Source organism: Agrilus planipennis, unplaced genomic scaffold (assembly GCF_000699045.2).
Source record: "Agrilus planipennis isolate EAB-ADULT unplaced genomic scaffold, Apla_2.0 scaffold298, whole genome shotgun sequence".
In the NCBI taxonomy this organism is placed as follows: domain Eukaryota; kingdom Metazoa; phylum Arthropoda; class Insecta; order Coleoptera; family Buprestidae; genus Agrilus; species Agrilus planipennis.
In genome coordinates, this window is record NW_020440081.1 from 159,866 (window position 1) to 185,841 (window position 25,976).

A 25,976-nucleotide genomic window follows, 5' to 3' on the forward strand; every position below is an offset into this window, starting at 1 on the left:
TGTATTATTGTATAGCAGCTGTCCACGCGGACGCATCGCTCACTCAAGTAGGAGAGAGACAGATGTCGAACGCTGCCGAACGCGGAGGCCGATTGTGCGTCTTTGTCGCTCGTTCCGCGCTCTCGCTTGTACTTCAAGCATCAAATGGAACGCCTTAGAGCGAGGTAACGCCGCATGAGCCATGTTCTTTCGTGTGTGCAGCCGGCTCCATCGACTATAAGACGTTATCACGTCAAAATAAATTTCGCAGGCCTGTCTTATCAATCTATTATTCTCGATCTAGCTTGCAGTGAGTTGTAAATATTCATATCATATATTTTGAAATAGCAATTACTTTTAAAATTACTCAAAAAATAATTGGAAATCATTGGTGAAATATCTGAACCTATTGGTGACGTTCTTTCTATATATTAAAATTGTTATTTTTAAAGTTGTATTGTTTTGTGCTGTGTTAGTGTCAACAATTTTAGATCGTTTTTTACACTCACGCTAGTATTTATGCCATTTAATTGAGTAGTTTTAAGATAAATAGTGGGCATGAGGTACTACATTCTGTCCGTGAATAAACTGCCATAAAAAATAATAATTGCACATCATAACAGCATTAAACTTTGTCAATACGTAGAGAAGATTTTATTTACTTTGTAATAATATACTTTTTTATTGTTAGCGATTACCTACTTTTAATATAGAACAATTCAAAATTTAATTTTGTAAAGATAATGCAAAATAAATCAAAATTATTAGTCTTTTATCATTTCAATTTCCAAATGGACTTGTTGGCCCTTAAAGGGGCATTTTAACGGTTAAAAACATTTGATACAAAAAGAAATTTCTCTAATCTTCAGCATCGTTAAACCCTTCATCGTTCGAGTCAAAACTACCACCTCAATAACTAAGTCTTCAATGACCCGTTCGACTGCTGGATCTTCTAAACTGTATGCTTGTTGTTTAATAACTTTAGTAAGCACACTTTCCCATTTTTCGACAGAAAAACTTGAGAACACCACAAACGTTTTTACGTCACCCCACTAATAGTGGCATTGAGCTCGACAACAATATGTTTTAGAGGTACCTAAACGTATTCAAACAAACAAATTCGAAGTAGTCGGTATTCTGTTAAAACTGCCAGACGCGGATCGCGATTTCGATCTTCTTGGATCTCATCAGCGCGTCGCAGACAGTTTCGACAGAACACAGACCAACTCTACCTGCCGCCTTAACACAGCGCGTTTTATGAAATCCTACAAATGGCGCGGTAAACGCCATCTGTAGTACAATGCTTCATTTAGTGGAATTCATTATGCTTAACAAGGTCCATTTAAATAGATGGATATCTACTTGTTGAACTAAATCGACGGCGTAGCTCAACTAGACTTGTGTAACTCATAAACGAGCCGTTCACAAGAACGGCTCACTTCAACTGAGCCGAGTGAAGTAGTTCAGCAATTGAAAGAATTATAGTTCAGTAGTTCACATTTTGTACATTAGGATTCATGTATTTTTAGCCTATAGGGACTAATCGACTCATGTAATTTCAACACTCCTCCATCTCCATTTAGTGGCAGTTACAGACCAATCAGAAAATAACTGCGTAAATATCTGCACAGTAGTTACGCGCTAATTTTGAGTATAAAACGTATAATTTGCTTTTGCGCATCTACTTTCTCATTAGCTGAGCAGCGTAAGAGAAGTTTTGCCGTAAGAGAAGTTTTGCGTGAGAAGTGGGAAGTAGGAACGAAAAATTTGAAAATACATGATTAAAATCAATTAAAAATAGATGGTATTGAAAATATCTACACGAGTTCTACTGACGATTTGCGCAGTCTACATTCTAAGCGTTGAACTAAATGAACTACTCAACTATTCGCTATGTGCAAAAGTGACTGTGGCGCTGTCTGTGACCGATTTTCAAACTTCTCAGTGAGAAAAATACGTTTAAGCTAAATTAAATACATTTAAAATAAAATAGTTTTGTTGGAAAAATATCATAATATTTAAACTAGTCAAGGAGGAGTGGTTATATAATAATAATAATAATGAATAAAATTATTCGAACTAGGTTTTTTGAAGATAACTTATTCTATTAAATTTAATCCTCAAACAATTCTGAAAGGTAAAGCTTTGGCCGTTCTTCATGTCATGAGAATTGAAGAATTAGATGGTTGTGACTATTTTGATTAGGTGTAGTGTCATCAGGCAAACTTCAGTTACTTTATCACCTTATAAAGTAGAATTAAAGGCAAGTTAATTCTGATTAAATGTAAATAAGGTTATGATAATATAAGATTAGAAAATTATTCGTCAATCTAATTTCTAATTAGTCTAACATTCATACGAAAATTTATTCATTTTATCAATGTCTAATTTTTTATAGCTCAATAGAGAACTATGTATATTTAAAAATTATATTTGTTTTATTATATTTCCAGATATTATAGTATATACTGTTATATATTGTTTATTTCTTTAATAATATATATTCATAAAATAACGAAATTCTTATACATACTGTTGCCTTCGGACTGCACCTAACGAATTTAGTCGCCTCTGTAATTTGTGTGGAAACAGTGAATTTGCGATTGGAAAACAATAAAATTCGAAACTTGAATTACGCGTTGTATTTGAACAATGAATTACAGAACACGAAAAAAGTGCTTTCTGACATGGTGGCATAGTTTGCAGGATAAAACTTAATAAATTGTATTAAATAATTATTTTTTTTGAGCGTGTATAATTTCTTAAGCAATTGGATTTATTCACTGTAAAGTTTCTAAAACCGACACTTCAGGCGCTGGCGTCAATGTGCACATAGCGAATAGTAGTGAATTAGTTCACTTCATTGAAGAAGATTTATTGAACTACGTCAGTAAGTCTAAGCTCAACACTACGTGATAGGCACACGGTACCATAATCGAACAAACAAATTCGAAGTGGTCAGTATTCTGTTAAAACTGTCAGATGTGGATCGCGATTTCCATCTTTTTGGATCTCATCACCGCGTCGCAGACAGTTTCGACAGAACACAGATCAAATTTTACCTGCTGTCTTAACAGAGCGTTTTATAAAATACCACAAATGGCGCGGTAAACGCCATCTACGTGGATTCAGTTCAGCAAGTAGATTTCCATCTATTTAAATGGACCTTGTTGAGCAGAATGAATTCCACTAAATATAGCATTGTACTACAGATGGCGTTTACCGCGCCATTTGTGGTATTTTATAAACGTATTCAGTTAAGTTTAATTATGGATGATGTGACGGTAATCGACAAACATTTTGACCAGCTTTTTGTATTGTTAAAACGACGCCTTATGCAGTTTTATAATAAAGTGCAATAATTCTGCTTATTTACATATATTCATTTATATTCATATCTATAATAGTTGCTGTAGAAGACAAACTCCAATTTAAAAAGAATAACTAGAATTAAGAAATTAAGTTGCACAGTATGTCACAAAACTAAACTAGATTCAGTACAAAATGAAGGAGAGGGAGTCCTGTATAGCATTATTAAATATAGCATGTAAAATATGTAGAATAGAAATTCAAAGAAAATATATTCAATTACAAATGAATTGCATCGGTAAGTTTCGGTCGAATAGATTGCATAAATGTGAAGTCTGAATCAAATAGTCAATAATGCAAACCATTATTTTGAATACAAGTACATAGATATTTGTTGATTATTGATTAAATGCTTTTAATTTTACAATGACCAAAATTATATTCAACAAAAGCGTAATTAACATAGTTTACTATGCATGCGAAATCTAAAACAATCGTTCAATAAATTCATCTGCACTGTTATCAGCTAACATCCAAGTTTCCCGTTGGCAATACAAGTAAAAATTTTTGGATTCATTTCCTGAACATTCAGTACAAAACTATGAAGCTCAATTTGGTCATAACATTAGCCTTAAAAGACTATGATTTATAAATGTTTCACCACTCTAAATCAAGTGATTTTTTATAATTTGGGTTGCAAAAGCGATTTTTTTTCCTCGCCGGGAATCGAACCCGGGACCTTTCGCTTTACGCACCAATGCTTTGACTACTAAGCTACTAGAGGTAACAACAGCAACATCGACGAAACGTACTTGATAGGTGATTGAGTCACAGATCTGTCGAACTAATATATACGAGGGTGGATTGATAAGTTTCCGGCCTAACCAAGAGATGACGCCACTAGGCCTACCTTGAGGTGACATTCTATAGTACCATCCTTGGATAGCTTGTAGCTATAGTTTCAGCCCGATCTCCTTGCTAGTGTAGGTTTGACAGCACGCTGAACAAGACGCCTCTGTGGTTTTCGTAAAAATGGAAAAGCAGGAAAATCGTGCTGTCATCAAATACTTTTATTTGAAGGGGTTAACGCCGAAGGAAATTAAAAAAGAGATGGACTCAACACTGGGGACATCCTCCCCGTCATATTCAACCGTTAAGCAGTGGGTTTCCGAGTTTAAAAAGGGTCGTGTGAGCACCTCTGATGGGCCTCGCTCAGGACGCCCCGTTGAGGTCACAACTCCAGATATGATCGAAAAAATTCATCAAATAGTGCTGGGAGACCGCAGATTGAAAGTGCGTGAGATAGCTGAGACCTGTAAGATGTCATATGAACGTGTGCAACATATTTTGCACCAACATTTGCATATGGAAAAGCTCTGTGCAAGATGGGTGCCGCGTTTGCTAACAGTCGACCAAAAATTGATTCGAAAAAACATTTCTACCGCAAATTTGTCATTGTATAAGCGTAATCCAAGCGAATTTTTGCGTCGATTCGTAACCGTTGACGAAACGTGGGTCCACCACTACACTCCTGAAACCAAAGAACAGTCTAAACAGTGGATTGGACCAGGGGAACCAACTCCAAAGAAGGCAAAAACAATTTTTTCGGCGAACAAGGTTATGGCTACTGTTTTTTGGGATGCAAGAGGTATTATATACATTGATTACCTTGCAAAGGGTAATACTATCACTGGTCAATACTACGCAGACTTATTGCAACGTTTGAGCCACGAGGTGAAAATTAAACGACCTCATCTGGCGAAGAAAAAAATCTTGTTTCATCACGATAACGCACCAGCGCACACGTCAATCGTTGCGACGGCTAAAATCAACGATCTAAAGTTTGAATTGATGCCGCACCCTCCTTACTCTCCAGACCTAGCCCCGAGTGACTATTTTCTGTTCCCTAATCTCAAAAAATGGCTTGGCGGTAAGAGATTTGCGGACAATGAAGAAGTAATCGAAGCTGTAAATGGTTATTTTGAGGAGCTTGACGAATCAGTCTATAGAGATGGCATTAATAGACTGGAACACCGCTATGAGAATTATATCAGCCTTGGAGGAGATTATGTTGAGAAATAAAAAAAAAAAATTTTTAAAAACCTTGTTTTTCTTGGTCAGGCCGGAAACTTATCAATCCACCCTCGTACATATAATATACTATACAAAACACATTGAAATTCAATAGTGGTTAATATGAAATCCTACGAATGGCACGGTAAACGCCATCTGTAGTACACTGCTACATACATATAGTGGATCTGTCTCTCAGTGTACTCATCAAGGTCCATTTAAATACTGTTCGTTTCAAAAAGTTGGAGATATGCCCCTTCCCTTTATTAGGATGCGCCGTAGCATATTTCCAAATTCAATCATATTTGTCTGCGGAGCTCATTTCTACACCCATCATCGAGCGAGAGCTAGACAAAAGTGTACAGTACCATTTGCAAAATTATTTAAACTGCCTCGTTAAAATTTAAGAATATGCTTTATTTAAAACTTAACGTTCTACACACCTATAAAACTTTTGCTTTGTTTTCTATTGTTAATTTATATACATTTTTGTTTTAAGAAATTGCTAAACATTTTCGTCTAGTGCTGTACAATTCTAGCCGATCTCCTAAGACCGCCCATCGAGAGCTCTGCTCGTTCAAGCTTGTTCCATCTACGTATTTCTGTCTTGCTCACGCCTAGTGGGTATTCTTTCTATCATCGCGCAGATTGCTTCAAGGTCACAATTCTAACAAATTGAAATGAATTCTATCTACTTGCAGAACTGAGCATACTGAAATCCACTAAATGTAGCATTGTACTATAGATGGCGTTTCTCGCGCCATTTGTAGGATTTCTTCAAACGCGCTGTATTATGGTACCGTTAGTCTGTGCTCTCTTCTACTTCGCATTTTAGCGCGATTGTCCACACATCACTTCAGAACTGGACCACCTATTCCGACGGTTCTACCCCCTCGACTAACTACTTTCCCCTCTCAACCCACTCCCCAATCCCAACCTTCCATTCTCTTCCTGGGGATGAGTAACCCTTAGGATTTATCTCCCCACTTGTGAAGGGGTTTTAGAAGGTAAAAATCCGACACTACCTCTCTTTAGGAGGTGTCTTTTAAAGATTTTCCCTCCTCGGGAATAATGTAAACAAAAAAAAAGCGTCTGTGTTTTGTCGAAACTATCTGCGACGCGCCGATGAGGTCCAACAAGATCGAAATCACGATCCGCGTCTAGCAGTTTCAACAGAATACTGAATACTTCGAATTTCTTTGTTCGAGTGGTTAATATAATATTAAATATTAATGTGAATATTCTCCTTCAATTTTTATCCACTATAAATTACCTCAAGTAAGAGGTTTAATTAGGACAAATCTCAGAAACTCTTCATCGTAGGTATAGGTAGAAAAGATGGTTATCAAAGTAACCTAAAATTTTCATTTACATTCGTAGTAAAATGTATACTATTACATTTAAAATAACACTGACATTAACATCCGGTATAACCGGAAATAACGGATAGTTGATGTTATTTTAGTTGAACAGATAACCTTCACTAGAGTTGCTACCCGTACTTTATTATAAAGTATTGTACTCTATTTCGACTGTGCGTACGTTATACTTTACAAGACACATAAAGTACGCTTTTTACATCAATAATATTGCACAGAAAAATGGCAAGCCATATTTACGGAACAACCTGATTTCCCAAATCTGTTCAAAGTAATGTCACTTTTGCTGTCCGCTCCGGCCACTTCAGCATTTACCGAAAGAGTATTCTCTGTTATGAACACTAAGTGGCGGGACGACAGGAAAAAAACTTCATTAAAACTAATTAAAAATGGACTTTTAGTTTACTTAAACCTTTGTTTGCTATGTATAGAGACTATTAATATATTTAAGAGCGACAGCAATTTGTTACTAGCTGCTAGGTGTAACAAAAATATGTTTTTAAAAACAAAAAATAAAATACTTTATTTTTATGCTAAGTACATTTTTTTTGAAGCATTTAGTCGAGAAATACTTTATGTAAAGCCTGAAAAGGTGGCAACCCTAACCTTCAATGTCAAATTATCAAATCTCTATCCATGCTTAGTTTCTCTAAAACGTCTAATGTACCCTGTATATAAGAAGTAAGTGTACCTATAGTTATTTATAATGATAATAATTCATAACAGGTAGGTACTGAAGCATTTAATTTGTATTTTTTTATCATAAGGAAACATGGCAACAGCGTTATGTACCCACCTATTGCAAAACTGTAGTAAACTAAAGAGTTAAATCAATTGCCTTAACGGCATTTTAATCATTCCTTGCGGGTTTTCTACAATTTTTAACAGAACAGAATTTTTGACCGATATGTCCACGGCTAACTGAGATATTAACAAACATACTGACGGTACAACACTATTATAATATACTTTACATATTGTTGCGAGTATCGTCACGCCTTTAAAAATTGTTCTTACTCATTATATTGTTAAAGAGGGCATACGGCCTATATCTATACTATTCGTGCACAGCACAAAGAAGCGCCACAGTAAACAACCACGGCCTTCTACTATTTTAATTTGGAGCAGTAACTCTCCTTCTATTTATAACAATAAAAATCTGTCGCGACGGTATATTACTTCAACGCGCCGGCAGCAGCGTGGCGTTGAAAATATGCACCTTACTGACTAGTACGTACATACAAACATTAGACCAGTGCCAAATATGCATGTATGTGTGTAAATGATTTGCATATTGATAGTGTTCACTGACTTTGCGAACATTTTATTCTCAAAAGTTGCAATGAAAACAGAACTGAATTATTAAAGGGATTCAATCTCGGTGAAGTTGTTCTAATGCCATAATCTTACTAAAAACGTATATTTTTTTAACATCGTTTTATAGTCAACTGGAGTAGACACTGCTAATCTATTTGTAGGTTATTTTGGCTCTTTTTATACCAAATTTAGTCATAATTTCACTCATTATAAAATAGATGACCTCCCTGTCCCACGTTTTGTACATGATGACTCGTTGACAATGTCAATTCTAGTCCAGATGATCTGCCAGATGATCTGCCCCATCTGTACAGGAATCACTTATTTTAAAAATTTTTTAGTCAATCACCTGTGTGTTATCAACCCACAAAAAAAGGTAATTTTCCCGCTGTAGGACAATATTAATTATTACTATTAACACACTCTTCTGGATTCGATTGTAGAAGAAATAGCTAATTTTCAGTATCTATGAAGTCAGATAACTCAGGATGGAAGGAGCAGTAGAACTATATAACAGAGGATATTGCAGGGTTGAATCGCCTTCAATAAAAAGAAGTCGCTTCCGTGCTTGCGAACGGTCAAATTAGAAATTCGAAAAAGATTGTTAAACGTGTATGCGAGTGCGAAACATGGACGGTGGGCGCGGCGGAAAAGAAAAGGTTAGAAGCGTTTCAAATGTGGTGTTACAAGCTAATGATAATGATACCGTGGGTAGAGAAGGTTGGAAATGAAGAGGTATTAGAAGGAATAGGAAAGGAAGTCGATACGAAATAAGCGAGATAGGCTGGTAGGACACCTTCTCAGGCATGAAGAGTTAAGAGGAATAGAGGAAGACCCAGGTTAGACTACTGTTCACAAATGTTTAAGGATGTGGGATGTTCTAGTTTTAGGAAAATGCAAAGATTAGTTCAGGATAGGAAAGTGTGGGGTATATGTCCAACCTATCTTAGGACTGATGATCTTATGATGTTGAAAATAGTATTGACAGCGCTCCAAACATACACCTTTAACAATCTTCTTCGAATTTATAAATTGACCGTTTGCGAGCATGGAAGTGACTTCTTTTTATTGAAGGCGACTAGACCCTGCGCTATCCTTTGGTGATAGGAGATGATTAAAAAAGAAGTGTTATTATTAGTAGAAAATAACTACCAAAACTACTTTTTCTATTTCCATATTTGAGAAAATAATTCAATGGTCCCCATATTTGGAAAGGTGTAACTATTTTTATCAAAGCGTTTCCACACACCTTCAAAGAAAACTTTTTTTTTATCTTGGGGATCCGAAATTATACTTTATGTTTGACTTGTTAAACCTAAAACTGTAGGTATATAGATTTTTCTAAGACTTTTGATAAAGTCGATCACAAGTTACCTGGGTACTAATTACCAAATTGTAATTTTTGAATATAGGAAACAAACTACTTTCATAGCTTACATGTATCCTGATACTTGTCTTACCGTAAACAGCATTTCGCATAACGCATTGTTGTCTCGTCAGGCTTTCGCCAATGATCGTACCTTGGACTAATCTTATGTATTATCCTTATATTGTCAAAGTTTTTTGTAAAATATACAGCGTGTTCTTAACTTACATAAATATCACGTCTTATTTTTTTTTCTAAATGTAAATATAATTTAACGGATATCTGCTCAGTTGATGTTGATGTAGTTAATGAAATCTTAGACCTTGATATTTTATATTCATTTAATTTATCATTTAATTCTCACATAGAAACTGCTACAACTCTACTCTTTTCTAGAAATATTTTACCAATTTGAAATTAAGGAGAGACTTTTTAACCTGTCTGTGATCAGGGCTATTTTCAGTTTTCCTCCGTTCCCAGAATTTACCGAGCGTGTAACACATTAACATTAGAAATAAGAACTATCGGTTCTTTCAGAGCAAGTGTTATACCTTATCGTATTAAATTGATAATTTCTCTTGTTATTTTCACTTTTCATGAACTTTGAGTTCATTCGTTGCTTATCCTTATAATACTTTTTAATCTAATACTATACGAGGTCCATCCGAAAAGTCTCCGCCCTATCTTTATATCTTCGCGCTGACTTTATTTTCCGTCATCGGGAGCATGACATCCTTCAAAGCAGTTCCAATTTGATTGAAAAATACGCACCCAGCGGTGTTTCCACTTTCCGAAGCAGTCCTGGAAGTCAATTTTTAGAATAGCCTTGAGTGTTCTCGCCGCATTATGTTCAACTGCTTTTTGTCATCAAACCAGGTGTCCTTCAAGCGGTTTTTTTCAAATTCGGGCACAACCAAAAGTCACAGGGAGCCATGTCGGGACTGTACGGGGGTGAGTGAGCTTGTGCATTATTGCGATGGAGAAGCCAGTCACCGCTTGACCAAAAATGCGGTCATTTTCTTCTCACCGCATCACGCAATCGTTTTAGAATTTCAACATAATATTCTTTTTTAATCGACTGACCTGTCGGCGCATATTCGTGGTGCACAACACCTTCACGATAAAGATAATGCTCCGCCTTTGACGTGCGTTTTTCGGTCGTGATTCGGACGAGAATTCCACTGTGAAGATTGGTGTTTCTTTTGCCAAGTTTGAAACAAAATTTGATGCAGATTCGTTGATCTGATCTTTCGGTCATTTTTAACAATAAGAGAATCCGACGAATGTAAAAAAGGCTTTGAGATGCGCATGAACTATACGTCTTGTACTAAGTGTCAGCGAGCAGCCGGTAAGTTCGTGAGGTTTTACTGTTGACGTTCATGCCTCGTAGAGGTCGCTCCGGTGCGAAGATATAAAAGAAGGTCGTATACTTTTTGGACAGACCTCGTATTACGTTTTCTGTCTACTTAACGACTAGAATTATATTATTTATAGTTTATAGTTTATGCTAATAAATAAATAGTAAATATTTGTGATTTCCCATAAGTGATGCATTACTGAGCCTACAAAATCGGTCTGTGTGTAGTAAGTCGTTTTTCATAAATTTTGTAGCCCTTTCCCGTAAAGAAAGCGTAATATTTTGTACGAACCCTCCCTCATATCTTTCGTATCCTCTGTGAAATCGCAATTAATTTTTTCAATCATAAAATTGTTATTACTTAATAGTGACAGTTAAATAAGGTATTAACAATTAATTAACAGAATGTTAATATTAAATTTTTGGTACAATTGTAGGTAAGGTATACTCGTAAACGAAAATACTACCTTTTAATTAGACGGTTTAAACGTTAGTTAATTTCAGATTATTGTACTATCCCATTTCCTTTAATTGTTATTACGATTGCAAGGCAAACACTCCTTTTAAAGTGAAACTTTTATTACATCGCCTCAAATTTTTTCGTCCATCTATCACATGTCGCATTACAGCCGGCCGCGGAGTAGGAGTAAAACTGAAAGGCGCTCGGCAAAGCAGCCAAGGCCAATATGGCGGCGCCAATGGCTCGCTTGAACAGTGTAGCATTTATATTCTCACTCATTCGTGCAAGTGCATGACAATTACATTTATAGACTGTGAAACTCAAAGCGAAGATGAAATTATTGATAGAATAACTGAAGTTCAAAATGATTCAATGATTTAAATAAATATTGTTCTCAGTTTTTAACATATGTCTATCATCTGAATGATTGTATTTATCATGTATTTTGTACTCTCATACGCAGATTGAAATTAAAATTTATAGTTGGATATCTTGTCTAATATTGATTTCCCATTATCATTCCCATTTCTAATCATTAAGATAAGATTAAGAATGCAATTTTAATTTTAATATCCTAAATCGACTAATTTTCCGAAAATTTACAGTTAAATGCCTACGATCTGAAGAGTTTCACTTGCATCGTGGTTTCATAAAGCCACACAATTGTATTTTTTGTTTACACTTATTCGTTAAATATCTTTTATAATCTCTGATGAAAATGGCTTCAAGTGTTATCCGCCATCGACAAACGTACCGTTCGGACAGGTTGCGGCTAGTTAATACATGATTCTATGCGTGTTCGTACCTCACTGATTTTACAACATATTGTTGTAAGGGTCACCTGTTATATTACAACAGTAACGGCAAAATGGCAAGGAGTAGCCTCTTGAAATTTTAAAAGACTGTGTATTGTGAAGTTAATCTTGACAAATAACGCTTCAACTGGAGGAAATACACAAAAAACCGTATCAAATGAAATGTAAACATCTACAATGTATAAAGCTTGACTTCTATTCCGTACCTAGTTTAGAATTATTTATTAATTTATATTGTTGCTATGTACTCGAACAGAAAACCTTAAAAAAGGATTTTTCCCGCATTTCTTTTCCATTTTCATCAAGCTGTTGTTTGCTTCGAATTGACACAGGTAGGTATTTGAAAATTTGATATTTATTTATTTATTTGTTCTGGAAATTGGGATTTGAACGTTTGATTGGGCTTCTGTTATCAGATTATTTTTTAGGTAAACTTTTTTATAAAGTTTACGCCATTTTTACTGCCTTTTCATTTACTGATTGGTAAAAATCCTCCCAATTACAAATATGATTCGATTATTAAACTAGAAGATCCTCAACTGTAATTACCACAAATAATTCATGAAAAACGACATGACTCCTACGTGTTTTACTCACACACTTAAACATTTTCGAAAATAGTAATAAAGGATGATGGGTCCCCTTTAGTTTTAAATAAAATTAATGTTTTATAAGTTTATTTCAAAGTTATTATTCATTTCATTTCAATAATAAAAACAATTTTATTAGATACATGTTTAATTCCTAGGATTTGTCAAGAAGCGTACAAAGAGGACCAGATTTCCTACCTCCTACATTCTTGAATCCTTTCGCTCTCATAAATAGTTGCCGCAAAGTTGGTGTGAGTTGGAATTGTGGTTACGATGCAATAGAAAGCGTATGAAGAAGAATGAAGATGCAATAAAGTATGCAATATAATAGCGAATGTTAATTGATGCGGGTGTGTTGCTTGCCTAAATTTTCCTACGGAACACTTAACCCTCTTCGATAAAAATTAATTTAGCGAAGTCGATATTTTTTTTTTTCTATAACGGCCGAATAGTTTGTATCTGTAGTTTTCGTGGAATGATAGAACGAGCAATAAATAATTCACGCGATTTTTAGCTTTTTATTAAACACCGAAAAATACTTAATGGTAAATGATAAACTACAACGAATAAATACTACTGAGCAACTGAACTGATTAGATGACTGATTGAACTGAATGATTGAACTTACAAATGAACTTATTAGATAGAAAAAATGCTTAAATATAACAACAAAATATAGGGGGTGGAGGTACGTTAGTGGGGTGTTTTTGACCTTAGACTATGGTTAGTGATTACGTGACTACAATCCATTGGCGGATTTGCCATAAGGCCCAGTAGGCCCGGGCCTAGGGCGGCTAGATATAAAGGGCGGCAAATCGTGCCAAAAAAAATTACTGATGATAACAAATTCATGAATTATGTATCTAGTCTATAATGATGGGTGCTGAGAAAGGGGCGGCACATGGCTTAGGGCCTAGAGCGCTAGGGCTGCAAATCCGCCACTCTATAATCACAATATATTTTGTGAATGGGAAGACAATTGACCCATCTGGTGACTAACGCGAAGAGACGTTACCTGCCGAGAATAAACCTAAATACTTTAATGATAACATTCCTTTGTTGCAGGCACGTTTTTCTAAATTTAACATTGCGAATAACAATAATGTTTTCGTTTTAGAAAATACCACAAATGGCGGGTAAACGCCATCTGTAGTACGATGCTACATTTTAGGATTACGTATGCTCCAACAAGGTCCATTTAAATATATGGATATCTACTTGCTGAAACGAATCCCAGCGCAGCCAACCTCAACGTGATAGGTACGTTACCATTATCGAATAAAATAATTCGAAGTGGTCTGTATTCTGTCGAAACTGCCAGACGCGGATCGCGATTTCGATCTTTTTGGATCTCATCAGCGCGTTGTAGACAGCTCCGACAGAACACATACCAACTTTTACCTGCTTAACAACGCGTTTTAGAAAACACCACAAATGGCGCGGTAAACGCCATCTGTAGTACGATGGTACATTTTAGGATTACGTATGCTCCAACAAGGTCCATTTAAATATATGGATATCTACTTGCTGAAACGAATCCCGGCGTAGCTAACCACTACGTGATAGGCACGTTACCATAATCGAATCATGAATTGCGCCTCAACAGTGAACGACTAATTAATTAATAGTAGTGGTGCTCATTCAAGGGTAATTAGTTAGTTAAATTACGCGACATTCAGTGTCAGAAGTGGGATTGAAAAGGATTGAAGAAGGATTTTGTAGAATTATATCGAATATTCCAGAGCGTTTCCTCGACCAATATTCTACCGACTATGAGTTACCCCATCATCATCATCATCATCATCATAAGGTCATCAGTCCTAAGACTGGTTGGACACGTACCTTCACTCTTTCCTATCCTGAGCTAAACTTCGCATTTCCCTAAAACTAGAACAGCCCACATCCTTAACTATTTGCGAAGAGTAATCTAATGTAGGTCTACCTCTACCCCTCCTAACTCCTGTTTCTGCCTCTAATATGTCCTACCAACCTATCTCGCCTATTTTTTATTGACTTCCATAGAGTCCTCTGTTCTCCTATTCTTTCCAATACCTCTTCATTTCTAACCTTTTCTACCCACGATATCCTCATCATCCGCCTATAACACCACATTTCGAACGCTTCTAACCTTTTCTTTTTCGCCGCGCCCACTGTCCATGTTTCGCACCCGTACAACACCGTGCTCCAAACATACACCTTTAACAACCTTTTTAGAATTTCTAAATTAACCGTTCGCGAGCATAGAAGTGACTTCCTTTTATTAAAGGCGACACGACCCTGCGCTACCCTCTGCTTTATATCCCTACTACTCCTTCGATCCTGACTTATTTGACTTCCTAGGTATCTAAAATCAGCCACTTCTTCTAATTTTTATATTCGCTCTTTCTCTATGAGTGACCCCATCAAAAAGAATGTTTCAGACGTCATAGAAGAGTTTCATCGAGAAACCCTAACAATTCATATATCATCGAAAAGCTATAGAAGAAAAAAGAAGGAATTCGGGGTCATTGACAAATTTCATAGGTTGTTCCGAAAGAATTTCTAAAAGTACCTACCAAAAATTGCTAAGGTCCCCCAGAGAGTTGAGAAGCTAATGGTTACAACTTTTTGGAACTGTAAGGAAATCTTTCTGGCCTATTTCAACGGTCTTAACACGATTGTAAACGCAGCTTATTATAGTGACTTATTATGACAGTTAGGTCAGAAAATAGCTGAAAAGAAGCGAGGGAAGATAACTACAGGTGTGCGATTACTTTACAATTCCCCAGTCCATACTGCTTCAATTTCAAAGTCTACAGTTAAGATCCCATATCAGTCGTTTTAGACAAACGAAATATTTTTAAATCTCATTAAATGGATTACCCTTGATGTATATACAAACATTAAGTCTAAGTCTCAAATCAAAATTTTGTTTTATTTAAAATAAACCTTAAAAATTATCAAATAGATTCCGGCCACATAGTAATAAGCAATGTGGTTTTATAGAGATTAATCACCTGCCCCCCCCCACTTCAATATACCTCTGACTTGACCCCCTCAGACTACCTTTTGTTTTCAAAATTGAAATCTGATCTGAAAAGAAAAAGATTTAACAAAGCTTACGAAATCAAACAGGGGATTTACGACTATTTTGAAAGTAAGAATTCAGAATATTTTTAGAGTAGTATAGAAGAATTCATTAAACGTTCTGAAAAGGTGTTGAAATAATGGGAAAAATATTGAAAAATAATATTTTTTTTTTTAATTTCTTTATGTCCTACGTTAGACTAAGAACTCACGGACTGTACTACGTATATCCTTAGAAATCTTCGAAGTGGTTTCAAAGTAATTTATTACCAGCACTTCCTCCAAGATGTTTAGTAAAAACGGACAATGCTACATATTATTCCATCAGGAAAACTATAAAAAAACGTAATTCAAATAGCAACAAAAAGGATACTCATAAGTTTTTGTTCCAGCAAGACATTTTCATTGAATTTCAAAAAACTATCATTATCAAAAGTTTTAAAATCGCAAAATAATATTGTAGCCAGCACGAGCGTGTTTGTGTGCGATCGGGCACACGTGTGTATGAGCTGCTTATCGATTCGCCGACTAGCCGCGGGCGTCTTTCTTCATGTACGCCGTATTTTTAAATGTGTGTGTCGTATCTGCGTTCTGGGAAAGCAGTTAAACAGTTCAAAGAAAAAATAAACTATCCGGATGTTTCCAGAAGGTTCCCGAAAGTAAACAAAAGAGTATTTAAAAGAAGAAACGATCGCCCAGAAAAGAAGAAATAAATTGACCGTTGCAGAAGTGAATCGAGAAATAAATTGATAGTGATAGCAGTGAAATAAATAGCGCAGTGAATAGTGATATATCAACAGTAGTGTAAATAAATAGAATAATTCATTACCTAAGTTTAGTAATAATTTAATAGTGTTTTTAAGTTCTTTAATAATTAATAGTTTTGGTCGTTATCAGTCTTAAAAGTTAATTTTGTTAAACCCACCAACATTACAGTATCATATTAACTTCACATACTATTTTACTATTGAATCCTATTGATTGAACTCATATTTGTCTTAACAATACCACTTCAAAATTTTGATCTGATCCAATAGAAAAGTTATCAAAATGGAATTTAAAAAGAATTAGTTCTCAAAGCTTAAAAAATTGTGTGATAATCCATATAATATAAAAGTGTAACAATTCGTAAATATATACACAAACACGTTTCTACCATTAAAATCGTTCTGTACTTTCTGGTTTGTTTCTGTTCATGTTTATTCCGAATCTGTCTTTTCTACCTCGACATTGCAACTCGATCGACCCCTTGCTGAGCGGTTTTCATTAAACGTCATAAACCTTGCTACTGCATATTCTATCTTATTGTCAACTTTGGTTTATAGATGCTCTTCAGCGTTCATACTAAAGCTATGTGAAATTGACAATTGAAAATTTGTTTTTTTACATTTTATCGATGCAATTCGATCGTTAATGATTTAATGACGCAATTTTATTGTTTGTTGATACTTATGTAGTTTTTTTAAGTGATTAACAACTGAAATATTCATCGTAAAGTTTTATTTTACATTCTTTTTCATTTCTATGCATCCGATCGGCAGAAAATCATATTATAAGAGGGTAAAGTGGTACATGGGTAAGCTAAAGTAGTCGCAAGGAACTCTTGGGATGATGCAACGTCCATCCTAAAAATACTCATCAGTAGTATCACAAGGAGAGAATTAAGAAAAATAAAATATACCTCCGCATTATTAACTATCCGTTTGTATTAGTAAGAGAAGCAGAGAATCCGGAGGCTGCGCGAGAAGGAAGAGGATTATAAAATAATATAAGAGATATTGATAGAATATAAGTAGATATTTATTTTCTTGGCCATCTTGTAACTATTGTCTAGATTTTTATGAGAAGCGTAGATAAAATTGCGACTTTTAGCGGTGCGTGACATCGATTGGTTTGGTGGTGCGCGACCTTTTTTTAGGGATATCCTTGCACTCAAGTTCGGGTTAGTTTCCATAAGAGTCCTTACAAGTAATTGTCCAGAATTGGTTCTTCAGACCAAAATCGCTCCAAAATTTTTTTCATCGATTTCCGGTCATTATACATACAAGGTGGAGAGATAGTTTTTTATGACTTCATACATAAAAAAGAATTTTTGAATAATTTTTCAAAATTGCCCCAATTACGGATAATTATCTATAATGGTGACGTCATTGTTTGGTAAGGTAGGTCGGAGTTTTTTTAATGCCCAAGTGGTTTGATATGTTAGAGTATTTTATTCATAGAAGGCATTAGTTTTATTGAACATTGAACCCTCAGAAATGACCAGAAATCGATAAAAAAATTTTTGGAGCGATTTTGGTCTGAAGACCCAATTCTAGGAATTCTATGAAATTCCGATATTGTACTAGGAAATGTATAAAATTAATGTTTTCTGTGAATAAAATACTCGGACAGGAGCATTAAATAAACTCCAATCTGTCATAAACCTAACCAAACAATGACGTCACCAATACAGGTAATTATCCAGACTTGGGGCAATTTTGAAAAATTGTCATTCAAAAAAATTTTTTTTTATTTATGAAGTCTCCCCCACCTTCTAATATCTAATTCTATTATGCAAAATGACCCGAAATTGAAGAAAAAATCTTGGAGCGATTTTGGTCTGGAGCACCAATTTTGGACAATTACCAAAGTAACTAACGAACTATTAATTTTTAAGACGTTTGGAATTCTTTAGGGAATGACAAAAATCATTTGAAAAATTATAGAACCATCCTATGGTAGATATAAAATCAAAAAACAAAAGGATAAATGGATAAGAATAGTTTACTTAAAAGGAAATATTGAGACATAAAATTCAATGGAAGAATTATTATTAATTATGAAAAAACGGTTACATAAAATTTAAGAAATGTAATAAGTTAGAATTTTTCCTGAAAAATTGTCAGATATTTAACGCTTTTACCATATAAAATTGATTAAAATAAAGACGTTTAATGTGTTCGACCTCGTTTGCGGTCATGATTCCGGGTTGGTTTCAGTCTTTCATTCAGTCGAATTTGATTCGGCTTCATTTTTCCAAGTTTACACCTGCTGATAGTTGTCACTGGCGTTAGCAAGCATTACCGCGGTTACTTTTCGTAAAAAATGATCACTCGACCATTTCACCATGAATTGCATATATTTACGTTCATTACAGTACCTGCAAGATCGTAAAACAACATTCTATGCGTTTCTTTTTTGACGCCGACTAACACGCAAGAAACGGTTACAACTCTTAAAGAAAGTTAAAAACAGTGCTGGGTTTAATTGAATTATAAAACAACGATTAACGACAGGAAAAAGCTATTAAATGTTTCAATAAGTTTTATTTAAACACTCTACGTAGACGTGTTTATATAATATGTAAATGAATTGTTCTTGACAAAGACATAGAAGGGCGCAACATATACAATGTGTCTCTGAAATAAGTAGTCAGCTTACAAGAGGTGATAGGGCACTATAAGAGAAGAAAATTTAAGTAAATGTTTGGCAGTCCGATAGTCCACAGTTTTCGAGGAAAACGTATTTAAAAGTACAGGCAAGGGCAAGTCCGCACCTGGTACGATCACACAGCGAAATGAGGCATTGCAACGCCACATTCAATCAGCTGCTATTTAGCAACATCCGTATTATATGTTTTGCATCTTTGTATGTATGTATTGTATGTTATTTGCTAGATTATTTTAAGTGTGATTAACAATGTTTATGTTTACAGCCAACCTAATGTAATCCTTTCTTCTTTTAACGTTGTAGCTTTGTATTACGCATGTATGTAGACAGTCGATGCTATTACAAGTAGGTCAATGTGTCAGTGTCATGGGTCAGTCCAGAATTATTATTGTATTAACCAATATTGGACAAAAGGATCCTGGCGGCGTATAATGTCCCGATCTAAATTCGTTTGACTGTCTTTGAAGTCCGCCAAATGCCAGACGTTTTTGCGCGACTCAGAAATAATTCTTATAGAGTACGTACGTATCTAATTAATTTTTCCTAATTGGAGAATAGAGTTATTGACGAACTATCCATGAAAGTAATGCACCTTGGCAATACCACAATGACGGTTTGGAAATTTGTTGATATTTACCTTATTAGTCGTTCCACAACCGTCACTGTTTACATTTTTCAATGATGTACAGGTCGGAGGAACGAAGCTGGTGAGCGGCAGCGCAGGTACTAGCCCATTTATGGCCTATTTGGGTAAATCACTCGAAACCGATTCACAAATAAACTTTCAGTAGGCGTAAATTATTGTATTAATACAGATAGGACAGTAGTGTACTGTAGCGTACTACTATTCGCTGGGTGCGCGATGGAAGCGCCATCTAGCGGTTACAGTTACGGCGGACTAAAATGTCAAATGGCTAGCTGTCATGACGAAGAATAAACAAACAGATAATTTATATGAAATATCGTCATTTACACATATTCTATTCGATCATACAAATGTATACTGTCGATAATAACGTTAATCTTTTTTATTTCTTGTCTAAAATGGCACAATCAATTAATTTCATATAGTACACACGTTTTTTTTTGTAACTGTCTTCATGAAAAGTAAATAAATAAACAAATTTAATCGAATAACGCATTTCATATATATTGTAGACAATTATTTATTAGTGTAGGGTTGTAAGTAATGCATACTGTTATGTATTTTAGTTAAATATGGCTAAATTATAGCAATTATCCATTTCATTCGTTGTTCTCGTTTGCAACTTGTTTGTGGAAATTTATAGAATTTGCGATTACTGTTTTTGCCACTGTTTTTGTAGTTAACGACGCAGTAGGTTTATTGCCGCATATTTATTTATTTTTGCCTAATAATGCAGGGATGCGTAAATTTCATTAATAAATAGTGACACTTGGTCTGCCGAAAGTTCCTTGTTTGGCCACGGCGCGCGGTGCGATCGAATCGTAGTTCTCCCACCACCTACTTCGCACACAGCTAATAGAAACATAACTTATGAAAAAAAAAAAACAGTAAACCCAATGCTTTTGTTTGTTTTGTAGTTAGTTTTCACATTTACTGTCCTCATCGAAATTACTATAACTGTCACCGACATCAACAGTTAGTTCTTCTGTTTGTATGTCTATTACTTGCTCATTATCCAACATAACATTTATATAAATCATGTTAAACTAAATTATTGCTTATATAAACCTTAAATATTTACAACAAGAAAACCAATAGAATAAGTTAATTTTTTAATTTAATTTTATAAATTGATCTCTACTTTTACATATTTAATCTACGCCTCTGGTAGGGATACTGAAGAAAGAGGGCTGTAATTATTATACCTAAAACTGCTTGCTTTTACCACCGCGCATCCACGCCATTTTCAAAATTTCCAGCTTCAGGCCTGTATCTGCTTAGCCGCAATTTCTCTGTACATTACCAATTAACGCCCAGGGTCGGCTTCGAACTGCAAAGCTTGCTACATATTTCAGAAACACCCTGCACACTTATTTATTACTTCAATAAACTGTAAAATTATTTCGACATTTTCCAATACCTACTATATACTCACATAAATCATATGCCAAAACAATAATTGTAATAGTTCCGAAAAATAAAGGTGATATAATAATTATATTAGACTACACAGGCACAGGCAGTACAGGTCTGACAAAGGAAGCTAGCGAGCGGTCGCGCAGGTACTTGTCCATTTATGACCTATTTGGGTAAGTCACTTGGAACCGATACACAAATAAGCTTTCAGTAGGCGTAAATTATAGTATTAATACAGATAGGACAGTAGCGTATTAGAACATAATGTAAAAACATAACTTATCAAAAAGAAAAAATTAACCTATTGCTTTTGTTTTATAGTTAGTTTTCACATTCACTCTCATCATGGGAATCTCTATTACTGTCACCAACATCAACAATTAGTTCTTCTGTTTGTCTGTCTATTACTTGCTCACTGATCCCTATTTTTAAAGATTTAATCTACGTCCCTGATAGGAATACTGAAGAATGAGGGCTGCAATCTTTATACTTAAAACTGCCTACTTTTGCCACCGCGCATCCACGCCATTTTAAAATTTCCGCCAGCTTCCAGCGTCAGGCCTGTACATCGGTATATAGTGATATTCGTTGTTAACAGTACTAATGCTCATGTTTGACAAGACCTTACAAAGGCATCTACTCGACAAATTGAATCTACGACGTAACTAATTTAATAAGAACAGATTACGTTCTTGGTCAGTAACTTATTGAAACCACCAGAAGTGGTAACAACTTCGATTTCATGGTTAATTTATTGAGACAGTCTATGGCGTGACCAAAAACTTATACTGTTTTATTGTCAAGCTTATTAATAAAACTGCTGGAAACATAAAAAGGCAATTTTTGTTATTTCGTTTGACCGATTTTATTAATATGTTTCATAATTATCCAGCCGTGGAACCATTCCAGGTTATTTAAAAGCGTTTTGTTGTGTTTTATTCTTCATTTATTTTTAACGATTTTTTAAGCTTTATTGAAAAAATTATTGTTCCCCAAGGTTCTTCTTTACGGCCTTTCTTTTTTATTATTTATTGATTATATTTTTATTATGAATGATCTCTTAGAAGGTGTGAAATATTCCACACTCCTATAGGAACCAAAGCTGTACTTTTCTATAAACAGATCTTCACAGATCACCATAATGTAACCAAATGAAATAAAGAAAATGGAATGCAACTTAATCCTAATAAATATTGTTCTTCATCTCAATTCATTCGTAAGTAATTATATTATTACAAATAATTAAGGATTACAGATTTTCTAATTTTAGGTAAATGCGAAGATTAGCTCAGGATAGAAAAGAGTGGAGGTACGTGTCCAACCGGTCTTAAAAAAAAAACTTTTGGGTGTTTCATTCCCACCAGCCAGTAATGCTGGTGGATGGGCAGTCCCTCCGGACTGAGCCGGAAGGTAGGACGGAAGGTCCTCTTCAGCCTGCTTTCAGGAATCGTGGGAATGGGTGGGTGGTGGTTCGGGTGAGAAAGGTGAGACGGACGAAATGAAGACAGAAGAGAGTGAAAGATTATCTGTGGAATATTACTGCCTCAGCATTTGCCTAGGTGGTCCAAGGAAACCACAGAAAATCTTGGACCAAGGCAGACGGACCCGGAATCGAACCGGCGTCCTCCCGAATGCTAAGCAATGGTCTACATCTACACCTCTAGGCCATGCCGCTCGATAAAACCAGTCTTAGGACTGACGACCTTATGATGAAGGATTGTATTATATAGATGATCAAGTATTAAATAGAATAGAAAATATTATATACCTAGGAGCATATAACTTGTGAAATCAAGTTATGTTTTTAAGAACACGCTTTAATAACGTGGAAAATGCCCCTTTGGAATAAAAAAATACCAAAAATTTATTCTAAACGTTATCATACGATTTAAAAAATTAACACTTCAAGTTATTGTCTTTCTTGATGATGATAACGTTGAGAAGACCGCATGAGTTCATGTTAATTACTTACTACTTGATTTGTTTTATTTTTACTAATATGTGTGTGGGCAGTGGCGGATTATCCGTAAGGCAAAGTAGACACATACCTCATCATCATCAACATAAGGTCGTCAGTCCTAAGACTGGTTTGACACGTACCTCCGCTCTTTCCTATCCTGAGCTAAACTTCGCATTTCCCTAAAACTAGAACAGCCCACGTCCTTAACTATTTGCGAAGAGTAATCTAATCTAGGTCTACCTCTACCCCTCTTAACTCCTGTTTCTGCCTCTAATATGTCTCTCACTAGACCTTCATGTCTGAGAAGGTGTCCTACCAACCTATCTCGCCTATTTTTTATTGACTTCCATAGAGTCCTTTGTTCTCCTATTCTATCTAATACCACTTCATTTCAAACCTTTTCTACCCATGTTATCCTCATCATTCGCCTATAACACAACATTCCGAAAGCTTCTAACCTTTTCTTTCCGCCGCGCTCACTCTCCATGTTTCGCACCCGTACAACGCCGAGCTCCAAACATACACCTTTAACAACCTTTTTCGAATTTCTAAATTAACCGTTCGCGAACATAGATGTGACTTCTTTTTATTAAAGGCGACACGATCCTGCACTATCCTTTGCTTTATATTCCTGCTACTCCTTCCGTCCTGACTTATCTGACACATACCTAGGGGCGCTGAAATTTTTAACCTAAAAACTTAAAGAAGTACCTACATACAAAAAATTAAACTTTTTATAGAGATATAAAGCTTACGAAACACGCCCTCTATCTTATTATTTTGTAAAATATATTACCGTCTATGAGGTGATAGTCTAGGGCGCTCTCAATATTTAATCCGCCTCTGTTAGAAAGTATTTATTAATTACCTCGAATCAATATCAATACTTCACAAACAAAAGTTTGTTTTCTACTAATATTACAATTTAAAATAACAGATAATAACGTTGTAGCTACTTATCTACTCGATCTATTCTTATTTCTATTAAAATGTACTAGTTCTTCCCCCTAAGCTGTTAGCACCATTGCTTCGAGTGTTCGAAATTCACTTTTGAGAACAATTTGTTTAATTACTTTCTTTATGTTAAAAATTGTTTGAAAAATTAAATTTAAAGGAATTGTTTGTAAATGAGCATGCCACACATTAAATAAAAATAATTAGAAAGCTAACTAATAAAAGAAATAAACCATTTCCTTTTCTGCAATAATTACACAAAAAGGTACATATAGTTATGTCCACCAACACCCTTTTAATGATAACATTCTTCGATCATTGGGCGACGCTTAAGTGCATTCCAAGATAACCCTAGCTTCCAGTACACAAGGATAAATAGGACTGCCGAATGAAGAAGCAGTCAGTACTATGCTTTCTTTAAACTATTCATCTAAGTATAGTTTGTAAAGTACAGGGCTCAGTTTGTATTTAAATAAATAAATAATTTTTTAAAAAGACATCCTCGTTGTCTGGAAACTTAATTATATGTATTTTTTTATTTGCATGTAATATACTAAATNAATTGAAAATAAAGTTATTAGTGTTGTATATTTCAATTCTGAACAATATTCGTATGATATGAGTAACAAAGGTACGCTTATTTGGATTTACCAAAGCTTTTTACTACTTGGAAGGCTGACTTGATATACCGGACGACCACATACACCTCATTTTAAACGGTTAGAGATATGTCTCTTCCTTTTACCTATTTAAACTGTTTCTGTCTTGCTAGTGTGTACACCATCTATACACACAGGTTTATCCGAGGTCACATTTCTAACCGTTTGAAGTGAGTTGTAAAACTAATTTTTTTCTATCCCTTGAACGACACCTGCCTCTCTTTCCCAATAACCATAACCAGAAGGCTTGGTTACGGAGGGGGCGTGGTAAAGGTCTAGATGATGACCCCACCTCCGAAGGGGGTGGAGGTGGGGGGTTCGAAAGAGGACGTCTCCCCTACCACTGTACCATAAAAAGTTCGTGGCGGTCTCACTCCTATAAAAAGTTATGGGGGTTCAAAGTTAATAAATATGCCAATTTTTATAGATTTCTAGGCGTGTAAATATTTATATAGTCATTCTTAAACAATATTCAAAGGTAAAACTAATAAAAAATACATAAAAATATTGAGAAAGTTATATAAAACATTATTTAAATATCTATATCAATAGGGTAGGTTAGGTTAGGTTATCGGGTTTTATTCAAGTGACCACCCTTTTTTGATCCCCCACTTCCACCCGCTTGAAAATAATTATTTTCATCTTTGTTTTCTTGATTTTATATCCAATCGTAGTAAAGACAAGAGAGAATATATTTACACGAAAGAACAGTTTGCGCAAGCTAAGACACACGACGAAATTTGGAATGCAGCTCAAGTTCAGGTTATAAACGAAGGAAGAATGCACGGATACATTCGAATGTATTGGTGTAAAAAAATCCTGGAATGGACCAAGAGTCCTGAAGAAGCAATAGAAATTGGTCTCCATTTGAACGACACCTTCGCATTGGACGGAAATAATCCAAACGGATTTGTTGGTAAACAAATTTAATTAAATGAATAACAGTAATGATAAGTACATATTTGTAGGTGTAATGTGGTCAATTTGTGGAGTCCATGATCATGGCTGGACTGAACGACCGATATTTGGAAAAATTCGGTTTATGGTGTTTTGGAGCATGAGAAAAAAATTCGACGCCGATGCGTTTTGTGAGCAGTACGGAAGAAGAATTGATAACGCCACAGCACCCAAAGCTAAAAAACAATCAGTTTCTAATATCAAGCAAACATATCTGAATAAAAAGCAATCAACGAAAAGC

The 25,976-nt window shown here is 35.1% G+C and overlaps 2 protein-coding genes across 2 annotated transcripts in view; one reads left to right on the forward strand and one right to left on the reverse strand.

Annotated features, from left to right (window-relative positions):
* The window catches only part of LOC108741239 (poly(rC)-binding protein 3), a 225,937-nt gene that overhangs the window by 143,968 nt on the left and 55,993 nt on the right, over positions 1-25,976 (reverse strand). The gene's annotated exons all lie outside the window — the stretch shown is intronic.
* On the forward strand, positions 25,435-25,976 carry LOC112903974 (deoxyribodipyrimidine photo-lyase-like; the record flags this gene model as incomplete). The annotated part of the gene is given in 2 exon segments (XM_025979568.1): positions 25,435-25,694; positions 25,747-25,976. Coding segments are annotated over 2 exon segments (366 nt in total), but the record flags the coding sequence as incomplete, so codon positions are not given.